Source organism: Saprolegnia parasitica (genome assembly GCF_000151545.1).
Source record: "Saprolegnia parasitica CBS 223.65 unplaced genomic scaffold supercont2.15, whole genome shotgun sequence".
NCBI classification, from domain to species: domain Eukaryota; phylum Oomycota; class Saprolegniomycetes; order Saprolegniales; family Saprolegniaceae; genus Saprolegnia; species Saprolegnia parasitica.
Window position 1 is genome coordinate 581,163 of NW_012156409.1, and position 9,107 is coordinate 590,269.

At 58.0% G+C, this 9,107-nt stretch overlaps 4 protein-coding genes across 4 annotated transcripts; 3 read left to right on the forward strand and 1 right to left on the reverse strand.

Moving 5' to 3' along the window:
* Nucleotides 1-55: 55 nt before the first annotated feature.
* SPRG_05366 (hypothetical protein) lies at nt 56-1,233 on the forward strand (the record flags this gene model as incomplete). Its single annotated transcript, XM_012343962.1, has 1 exon — nt 56-1,233. The coding sequence occupies one exon, from the start codon at nt 56-58 to the stop codon at nt 1,172-1,174; it is 1,119 nt and encodes a 372-aa protein (XP_012199352.1). The 3' UTR covers nt 1,175-1,233.
* Nucleotides 1,234-2,194: 961 nt separating this feature from the next.
* On the reverse strand, nt 2,195-3,011 carry SPRG_05367 (hypothetical protein; the record flags this gene model as incomplete). The annotated part of the gene is made up of 4 exons (XM_012343963.1): nt 2,195-2,203; nt 2,253-2,696; nt 2,744-2,791; nt 2,838-3,011. The coding sequence occupies 4 exons, from the start codon at nt 3,009-3,011 to the stop codon at nt 2,195-2,197; spliced, it is 675 nt and encodes a 224-aa protein (XP_012199353.1).
* Nucleotides 3,012-4,462: 1,451 nt separating this feature from the next.
* On the forward strand, nt 4,463-6,970 carry SPRG_05368 (CMGC/SRPK protein kinase). The gene is made up of 7 exons (XM_012343964.1): nt 4,463-5,056; nt 5,102-5,574; nt 5,624-5,725; nt 5,771-5,883; nt 5,933-6,377; nt 6,426-6,792; nt 6,847-6,970. Exons 1-7 carry the CDS (start codon nt 4,498-4,500, stop codon nt 6,894-6,896), a joined length of 2,109 nt encoding a protein of 702 aa, XP_012199354.1. The 5' UTR covers nt 4,463-4,497; the 3' UTR covers nt 6,897-6,970.
* Nucleotides 6,971-6,977: 7 nt separating this feature from the next.
* SPRG_05369 (hypothetical protein) lies at nt 6,978-8,349 on the forward strand. The gene is made up of 4 exons (XM_012343965.1): nt 6,978-7,076; nt 7,121-7,216; nt 7,265-7,360; nt 7,410-8,349. Exons 1-4 carry the CDS (start codon nt 7,019-7,021, stop codon nt 8,273-8,275), a joined length of 1,116 nt encoding a protein of 371 aa, XP_012199355.1. The 5' UTR covers nt 6,978-7,018; the 3' UTR covers nt 8,276-8,349.
* The last annotated feature ends 758 nt before the right edge of the window (nt 8,350-9,107 follow it).

The following is a 9,107-nucleotide window of genomic DNA, read 5'->3' on the forward strand; positions in this document are numbered from 1 at the left end:
CCTACGGCGCCGAGCGCATTAATCAGATGGAGCCGTCGCCCACCATGTGCCCACCATGTGCAGTACCCTTGCAGGCCCCGTCGTCGCCGGCGGTCACTTTGCGATAAGCTCGACCGCCCACGAGGACTCGAAGCTCAGCGACACCTTGCCGCTGGACGACGAAGACGACGACCTGCCCGACTTTCCCGACGCCACGTCCTCCTCAAGCTCCTCGTCCGACGAGCCGCCCATCGAAGACCGCCTTCTCAAGCCGATGCCTGTCCTCGCCGTGTGCCCGATGGCCGACGCCCACACGATGCTGCTCGACAAGCCGTCGATGCTCGGCGCCGTCCAGATCAACATGCCGCCGCTGCCGCTCAACATGCACTCGCCGCCGCCGCAAAACATGATTCTCAAGCGCGACCCGCTCGCGATCCGCCAGCAGTACTGGAGCCAGCTTGGCATCAACCTCTCGGTGCGCGACCTCGAGCGCTCGACGGGCCGCCGGCGCATCAACCGCGAAGGCATCAAGGTCAAGCTCAACGACGTCAACATCAAGCCCAAGTCCAAGAGCTTTTTCAAAGCCTTCTCGCGCTGGGTGCGCAACGACTCGCGCGACAGCGACATCTCGGAGGCCGCGGTCGAAGAAGCGATTGCGACCGCCGAGTCGCCCATGTCGTCGTCGTCCTCCTCCGACTCGGAGACCGAGGCGACGCCGCCGAAAGAGTCGTCGATCTGGATGCTGCAACAAGGGCGGTTAACACCGCCCCGGACGTCGCCGCTCGACGCGCCCACCGAGAAGAAGCAGATCAAGTTCAACGAAGAGGCCGTCATGTATCACATCCCGCTCCACCGCGAGCTCTCTCGGCGGCAACGCGACGCGATGTGGTACACGCGCGAAGAGTTCATTTCGATGGTCGAGCGCAACCTCGACGAGATGTACGACGAAATGGAGCGCGAGTACGAAGAGCAGGTCAAGATGGAAGCCACCGAGAACGACATGATGGCGGCCGAAGAGGCGTATCAGCGCCGCGTCGCGGTCGAGCTCCAGAAGCAGACCGAGACGATGCTGCAGCAACAGCTGCGAGCAGCCGCGCTCCTCCAGCAGCAAGCGCAGCTCGTCAAAGTGGCGCCGCGTGGCTCCAAGGAAATCCGATTCAAATACCTCAAGCACCTCGGCATCCACAACAACTAACTACTATCATCCCTACTATAATACTCTATCTATAATCTAAATCCACATTCAGGTGTACAGTCTGTCTTCGTCTCGTGGCCCACGATGCGCAGCCATTGTCGTCGCCAGCAGTGTCGCCAGCCGACGCTGACAATATACCCACGCGACCGACGGACGGCAACTCAGGATCAGCGTCCAAGGTTCAAGGTGTCGATCTTGCACAGAAGGTGACGTCGCCAATCGGGTGCGAGGACGACGAAGGGGCTGGACGACACGCAGCTGCATGCCTCGCCTCGCCTTTGCGGTGTCGATCCGTCACGACCCACTCTTGAGGTAGTCGAGACATGCTGCGGAAGCTTGCAAGGGAGAAGCCGGCGTCGCGTTGGCTTCTTGAGCGGGGGCACTGACCTTCGTTCGAAGAGGATCGGACGTTCTAGTGACGACGCAAACAGCTTGTCCAAAGATCCCACTCACGTCCAGGAGTGCCACGCCTCGCGCGATGATACTATGCAGGTTTTCGTTGCCACGTGGCGTCCTCAGAGGCGATGGCGCGAATCATGGATCGCTTTTGATTGGTCGAGAACGGCGTAAAAGGGGCATGCCTCCGTGTATAGCATGTCGTCGCCGCGATTTGGGTCTACCAAGCGTGTACCCGGCAGCATAATCACACAAGGGCTGTGTGCTGCTGGCTGCCTTTCACATCCGCTCTCGCTCGTCGCCGTCCACGGGTTGGTTGCAACGCGTCGTCCTGGGTTTTCTAGCACTTGGATTTGTCTTTTTGGATGTTCTGCAAGACAACGTCCTGCATCGCAAGAGCTCGAGTTGCATTATAACTGGGGCAACGAGTGCCATTTGCTTGTGTGCACATATACGATGCAGGAAGCGATATAACTCGAATTAAAACGTATACGAATGATTTCAAGTTGGTTCTAGCACTCGACAGCTGCACTAAACCAGACAAGAGGACGTAGACGGCACTTGACTATCGATGCGACCGTTCACGTGGGTGGGCTATCCTAGGCCTGGAGGGGGACGGCGCTGTCAGCGTGGCTTGAGGCGTTGGCACCCAAACGAAGCCGTTCTCGTGACGCTGCTGCACCACGTTGTCGAAGCTGCGCCCGGGGTCCTTCTCGGCCACGATCACGCGTAGCTTGATATCGCGGTCTTCGTCCGACATGGCGGCATGCCGCGCCACAACACGCTTGAGGACGAAAAGTACGAGCTCGGATACAATGACGAGCAGGCCGTACAGAGGCGACATGGGGGTTCTGGACGTTTTCATAATGTCCAGCAGCCGACTGTTGAGCTCGTGGGCAAATTTAACTCGCGGCAAAAGCCCGCGCAGCACTTGGAGCCGCGCTTGCATCGCGCCGAGCTCCATCTGCAGCGGGTAGCGCTCGTGCACGATCGGGTGCTTCGTCTCGGGGTCGCACAAATAAAGTAAGCCGCCGACCTCGCCGTTGAAAAACAGCTCGGAAGGGGTCTGCACTTCGACGTCGTCGCCGATACGGTGCTCCGTAAAGAGCCACGACGGCTCGACGACCTAAAGCAAATCGTCATCAAGCGGCAACCATAGAGACGCGTACGTACCACCGGTGACGTGGCAAGCGGCACAGACACGTCCTCTTGCGCTGTCGCCTAGCGCACACGTAAGCGACAGAAGAAGGGAGTTCGCATAACGTACGAGCGTCGTGGTCGCATGCTCTTCTGGCCCGACGCCGCCTGGTGCGGACGTCCACACGCCGTCTTCGTCTGCCTGCATGGTGAGCATGACCTCGAACAGGTCGTCGCAGGGGATCGCGCCTTCGGCGCCGAAGGCGGTGTGGAGCCAGCGGTCGAACATCGCGCTGTCGGTCATGGTCGCCGATCGCAATGCAAATGCTCTTCTTGGCGAAGATCCACGAAGCGTCGTTGAAGTTGGTGGGTTTTCTTTCTCACATGCTTTTCACACGTAGTAAATGCGTGTGAAATTGAAAAGCACTCGTAGGATCGTCCTTGGAGAGCGGCGGTGCATCGACAGCCTGTGCACTGCGCGGGCCAACGACGACGACGACCACAAGCAAACAGCCCAATCGCCAATGCACTCCTCCTGTACCTTCTCCCGTTCTGCAAGGACTTTGGGGCACGCGGGTCGTGGTGTTGTGGTGTTGTGGTGAGAATTATAAAATAGAATAAAAGAATGCCGTTGGATTTCAACAGTAGTTACTTGATATTTGTATGTGGCTCGTTGCAATTCACAGGCGTTTTCTCGTTGCAATTCACAGGCGTTTTCTTGTGGGACATCAATTGGCCGAAACCACCCTAAAAGAACCGTTCACATCAAGCTGCCACGTCACTGCGATCGACACACTACTTACTACACAGGGACGCAAGCTGTCGACTTCATTTGTTCAGATCGAGCCACTCTTGGTCGGTACATGGACCGTGTAGATCGTTGCCGACGCCTCGCTTTGGCGCGCATCCTGTCGCCCATGGTGCTGTACATCCGCTCCAAGACGCCAGCAGGTTCCAAGTCTCTGTTGGTGTGCATTGAGGCTGTAGGCGTCCAAGAGCTCGGTGAGATGGTCCCGGATTTCTTGTGATATTGTACAGAGCAATCCCATACAGTCTGCCGAAAGATGCTGAAAATGTACGTACATGAGAATCCCTGTCGGCACACTTGTGTGCGGAAACCGATAGCAGAGATGTCCGTGGACCTACCTTCTCAAGCCCTTGCGCTCCGAGAGACCACATGTGGACATCGTTGATATCACTCGATGGACTAGCTCGTTTGGCAAAGTGCTTCAACGTCTGTTTGGGAGTACTCATGCGTGCGAGTCCCTCACCATCAAGGACAGGCTCCTTCCGGAAACACTTGCCTACACTGCTCTACGCGCCGTCGACCCAATCTTGGGACCCTACGAGTTGCAACTTCACGACGAGATGAGCTTGTCGTGCCTACTAGTACACATTTGTGGCTTTCCGTTGTGGTTGTAGTTGAAGCGCAGTAGCGGTAGTGCGCTAGCGATGACATGCTTCTAGAGAGAGGCAGCAACTTGCTCCATACAAGCAAAGTGCTCCAAGCTGGTCGATGTCGGAGCTGCCTCGTGGTCGATCACATTGCTCTTGCATCCTACTATATACTACGCGCTGTACCCCACTTCGGTCCGCTGCGTCACCATCGCCAACGCCGGAGCCAGAGTCACAGCCAACGCCATGCTTTGCCAGAGCGACGCTTCGTGCCAGGTGTCCTCCTGCTTCTGGCATGCGCATCGGCGGGAAAGCCAATCTCGGATAACGTGGTCGCGGTTTTGATTGGTCAAAATCCATCGAAATATTTGCGATTGTTTGGTGCTCCAACCATCATGTCGTCGACGACGGGCCAAGCGGCCCATGCGAAGAAGACGGTCAAGCCAGCGAAGTGGAAGTCCGGGCCGCCGAATGGCAAGTCCGGGAAGAAGAAGCCGATGCCATCGCTCGAGGAGAAGGCGCTCGAAGAAGAGTCCACCGAGGTCTCGGGCACGACGCCGGCGCCGACCAAGGGCCGCGTCATGAGCGAGAGCGACTCGTACTCGAGCGAGAGCGACGCGTCGAGCTCCGACAGCGACGAAGAAGAGGAGAGCAGCTACAAGCCTGGCGGCTACCACCGCGTCCGCGTCGGCGACGTCTACAACGACCGCTTCACAGTGCTCGATAAGCTCGGGTGGGGCCACTTCTCGACCGTGTGGCGCTGCCACGACGCCGTCACGCAGCGAGACGTGGCCATGAAGGTGCAGAAGAGCGCGCAGCACTACATGGAGGCGGCGCGGGACGAGGTCGAGCTCCTCGAGTGCGTCAACGAGGCCGCGAAGAAGAAGGGCGGTCCGTACCCGCGCGTCGTCAAGCTGATCGCGAGCTTTGAGCACCGCGGCCCCAACGGCTTGCGTACGTCCTCTCTTGCTTACTGATGTGGTCTTATCCGTCGGTTAGACATGTGCATGGTGTTTGAGATGCTCGGCGACAACCTCTTGACGCTCATCAAGCGCTACGACTACAAGGGCATTCCGCTGCCGCTGCTCAAGGTCATCTCCAAGCAGATGCTTGAAGGCATGGCGTTCCTGCACGAAGAGTGCAAGATCATCCACACGGACCTCAAGCCCGAGAACGTCCTCCTCGTCGACGCGCTCATGAAGCTCCCTAAGCTCCCGAAAGCCCCTGCACGACCCAAGGACGAAGCGTCCATGACGGCCGACGAGCGCAAGAAGCTCAAGAAGCGCAACAAGCGCAAGAAGCAAAAGCAAAAAAAGGCCGACGAGGCGGGCCCTGCGGTCGAGGATGATGCCGACGCGGCGCTGGCCGACGACCTGGCTGCGCTCACAATCGCACCAACGATCGACGATGATGCTTTCTTGCTGCGCGATTTGGAGGGCAGTGGCGTCGCCGAGCCGTCGACAGCCATCGAGGTTGGTCCTATCGCTGTCTTCTACAGGAAGATTCATCCCAAGTACGTAGCCGTCGCTCCACGAGTACTTGGTTGACGCCCGCACGAGCCGCGACTACGCCATCTCGTCCAACTTTGCCATGCGCATTATGGTCGTTGTGCCGCCGCAGTTTGTACGCTGACCTTTCAACGATGACAGTCGTCTGATGCTGGTGTAGATGTCGGCGGCGATGGGTGTCGGCAACCGTGTCTACCGCCTCAAGCTGCGCATTCCGTCAGCGGCCGCCAAGGTCATTCCAGGCTCCCGCAGCTCGACATGCTTTTCGTTCAAGTACGCTACCTCTTGGACGCAGAATAGCACGAGACTTTTGGCTTGTTAGGTTTTACAAGACGACCGACGATGATGACGCGTCGTACAACGCGCTAGCGTCGACGATCCTCGGCGCTGGAACCGAGGTCGACCGCGCTGAAGTGTGGCGCCTCGAGCTCGATGCGCGGTACCTTGACCTTATTAGCACCTTCCTTGCCGAGTCGCTTGGCCCGGTGTTCCACCTCGTCAACGTCCGCGCTACTGCTACGCACGCCCTCAGCGGCTTTCACTTTCCTACCGAGTCGCCGCTGGACCATGCGCTGCAAGGCATCGTCTTGCCGTCGCCGCGGCTTCTCCGAAGCATCCACGAGCGTGTCGCATCGTGGCAAACGCTCGCGACGACGCGGCATGTGGACGAAGCCACCAACGTGCCGCTCTACGACGTCAAGATCGCCGACCTCGGGAACGCATGCTGGACGTACAAGCACTTTACCCAAGACATCCAGACGCGCCAGGTTATCTTTTATAGCATTCGAGGGCGATCGCATGATTTGGCTGGATAGTACCGAAGCCCGGAGGTGCTTCTGGGCCAAAACTACGACCAGTCGACCGACATGTGGTCGATGGCGTGCTTTTTGTTTGAGCTTGCGACGGGCGAGCTCCTCTTTGACCCGAAGAGCGGCAAGAACTACTCGCGCGACGAGGACCACCTCGCGCAGATGATGGAGCTGCTCGGGAAGATGCCGAAATCGTTTGCGACGAATGGCAAGTACAGCAAGGACTACTTCAACAAGAAGGGCGACCTCAAGAAGATCCACAACCTCAAGTTTTGGGGTCTCAAGGACGTCCTCATGGAGAAGTACGAATTTGATCTGGCCGAGGCCGAGCCGTTTGCGACCTTTCTCGAGGCCATGATGAAGTTCCAGCCCTGTACGATATGCTTCATCGATGTGGATCCCTTATATACTATTGCCCGTTATGTAGCCAAGCGCGTGACGGCCACCGAGATCCTCAGCCATCCGTGGCTCAACTAGTGTAGATAGCAAAGACGACGATGATGATAAATGATACCCCTTGCGCCAAAATGGCGTGGGACCTATGAATAGCCTCTGTGCGTCGTTCGTTTCCCAGCGTTTCCGACTACAACAGAGGAGGCATGGCGCTCAACAACACAGCGGACGAGTACTCGGCCGAAGAGGTCTCGGCGCTCAGCGGTACCTATCCGAAAGGATTTGCCCGCGCTCACCGCTCTCGCTAGCTGTCTTTTCGCTCTTTGACGAAGACGGCGTCGGGCGGATTTCGGTCCAGCACCTCGAAGCTATCTTTACCAAGCTCGGTCGACCGCCCCATGAAGGTAAGCGTCTCGGCGTCACCGAGGCAGCGATGGAGTGCGATGTCGTAGCCGACGACCTCCTCAAGTCGATCGATTTGAGCCAAGACGACGAGACGATCACGTTTGAGGAATTTCTGCTCCTCGTGCGCAAGCAGCCTGACATTGGTACATCATCTCACGCGCCCGTGTTGTCCACTCACGAATTCGACCGCAGACTCGCCGTACAATGTTGGCCCGGACCCCAAGGTGATGGAGTTTATCAACATCCTCGAAGAGTACCGCGCGAAATGCGAGGAAGATGGCAACTACCTCGAGGCGCAGCGTGCCGATACGCAGCTCGTGGCGCTGCGCACGCAAGAGGCCAAGCGGCAGTCCAAGTCGCTCAAGGCCAAGCAGATCGCCGAGCGCCAAGACATTCAGATCGCGCACAACATGCAGTACACCGACTTCAACATGGCGTGGGACCAGTACATGGAGGAGTACGACAACATGGCGCAGGCGTACATCCGGCAAATGACCGACAAGCACAACGTCGATTTGCGCAGCTTCCAGGAAAAGCTGCACAAGGAGCTCATGGAGCGGCCGCCCAAGTTCTCGAAAGAGCTCATCGAGTGGCGGCGCCGGCAGCACCGACTCGCACAGCAAAAGAATTATGCAGAGGCGCAAAAGATCAAGCTCATTGCCGACGACCTCGAAGCCGCCGAGCGCGCCAACGTGAACGAGAACCTCCAAGTCATTTTCACGCGGAAAGAAACCAAGTTTCGCCAGCAGCAACAAGCGGAGATCCAAGCGCTCCTCAAGCGCATTGACGGCCGCCGAAAGGAGCATATCAAGCAGCGCAACCTTGACTCGAAGCGGCTCCTCCAGCGCAATCGCAACGTCCAAGCCGTCCTCGAGTCCAAGCAGTCGGTCGAAGCGACCAAGAAGCTCCAGGACATCCGCGCCGGCCTCAACCCGCGGGACCGAATCGTCTCCAAGCACCCGCAGTCGGTGATTCCCCCCGAGGCCCGCGTCATCAAGCCCAAGAAACCTGCGCCGCGCGACGCCAACTCGACCACATTCATCACCAACAACGAATAGAAATCATCCATTGTCGACTGTAATAAGGGCTGCTTCCAGTACCATATACTGTGCTGCACCAAGTGAGTTGGAATCTACTTCTTTTGTTGGTGAATGTTTAGTTTGATTTTTGTGTTATAGAAGTACATATTTCCTAGTACTAGCTGAACATCCAATGGGTCTGGCACGTGGCAGTGTCGTTGTAGTTGGAGGAGGCGTCGACGAGTTGCCGGACACGGTTGATGGGATGAGAAGGCGATGGCTCTGCAAGTGGCTCCATCTCGGACGATGCGAGCGAATCCAAGTCGTCCGTCGAGTGCGGCGGTCCATTCGACCACAAAGAAGCTCGAGTTGGCTGGTGCAGAGTCGCTAATAGCGTGTCGTTGGAGACGATGGCTGCGTGAATCTGGGTCTCGAGGCTCTTGACCCACGTACGTAGCTGCGTGATCGTGCTCTTGTTCTTGGCAATGGTGGCGTTGGCGTCGACCAAGTGCATTTTGATGTGCTGCACCTGGGCCTCCTTGCGTGCAAGGCGGCGCTTCATCTTCTCCCGCAAGGCAGTGATCGTGTCGTCGCGCCGAAGGACGCGGTGCGCGAGCTCCAGCACGTGGTCGTTGGCGGCATCCAGCGCGTCGTTGGAGGTCACTGCTGTCAGGCTCGTCACTTGCGCCGAGAGCTGCGCGATCGTGTTGTCCTTTTGAGCGACCGTGTCGGCGAGGGCCATCTCGGTCTTGATGAGTTGCTCGTGGAGCTCCGAGATCGTGGTTTTGTTCTCGGCGATGACGGTGCTAGCATCAACCAAGTGCATTTTAATGTGCTGAACTTCGGCCTCCTTGCGTGCAACGCGATGCTC

Excerpts from the sequence above, each read along its gene's own strand:
- SPRG_05368 (XM_012343964.1), top strand. The coding sequence starts at position 4,498 with ATGTCGTCGACGACGGGCCAAGCGGCCCATGCGAAGAAGACGGTCAAG. Across the intron at positions 5,575-5,623 it reads AGCCGTCGACAGCCATCGAG|CCGTCGCTCCACGAGTACTT; the intron begins GTTGGTCCTATC and ends CCAAGTACGTAG. Across the intron at positions 5,884-5,932 it reads TCGACATGCTTTTCGTTCAA|GTTTTACAAGACGACCGACG; the intron begins GTACGCTACCTC and ends TTGGCTTGTTAG.
- SPRG_05369 (XM_012343965.1), top strand. The coding sequence starts at position 7,019 with ATGGCGCTCAACAACACAGCGGACGAGTACTCGGCCGAAGAGGTCTCG. Across the intron at positions 7,217-7,264 it reads CGGTCGACCGCCCCATGAAG|CCGACGACCTCCTCAAGTCG; the intron begins GTAAGCGTCTCG and ends GCGATGTCGTAG. Across the intron at positions 7,361-7,409 it reads GCGCAAGCAGCCTGACATTG|ACTCGCCGTACAATGTTGGC; the intron begins GTACATCATCTC and ends ATTCGACCGCAG.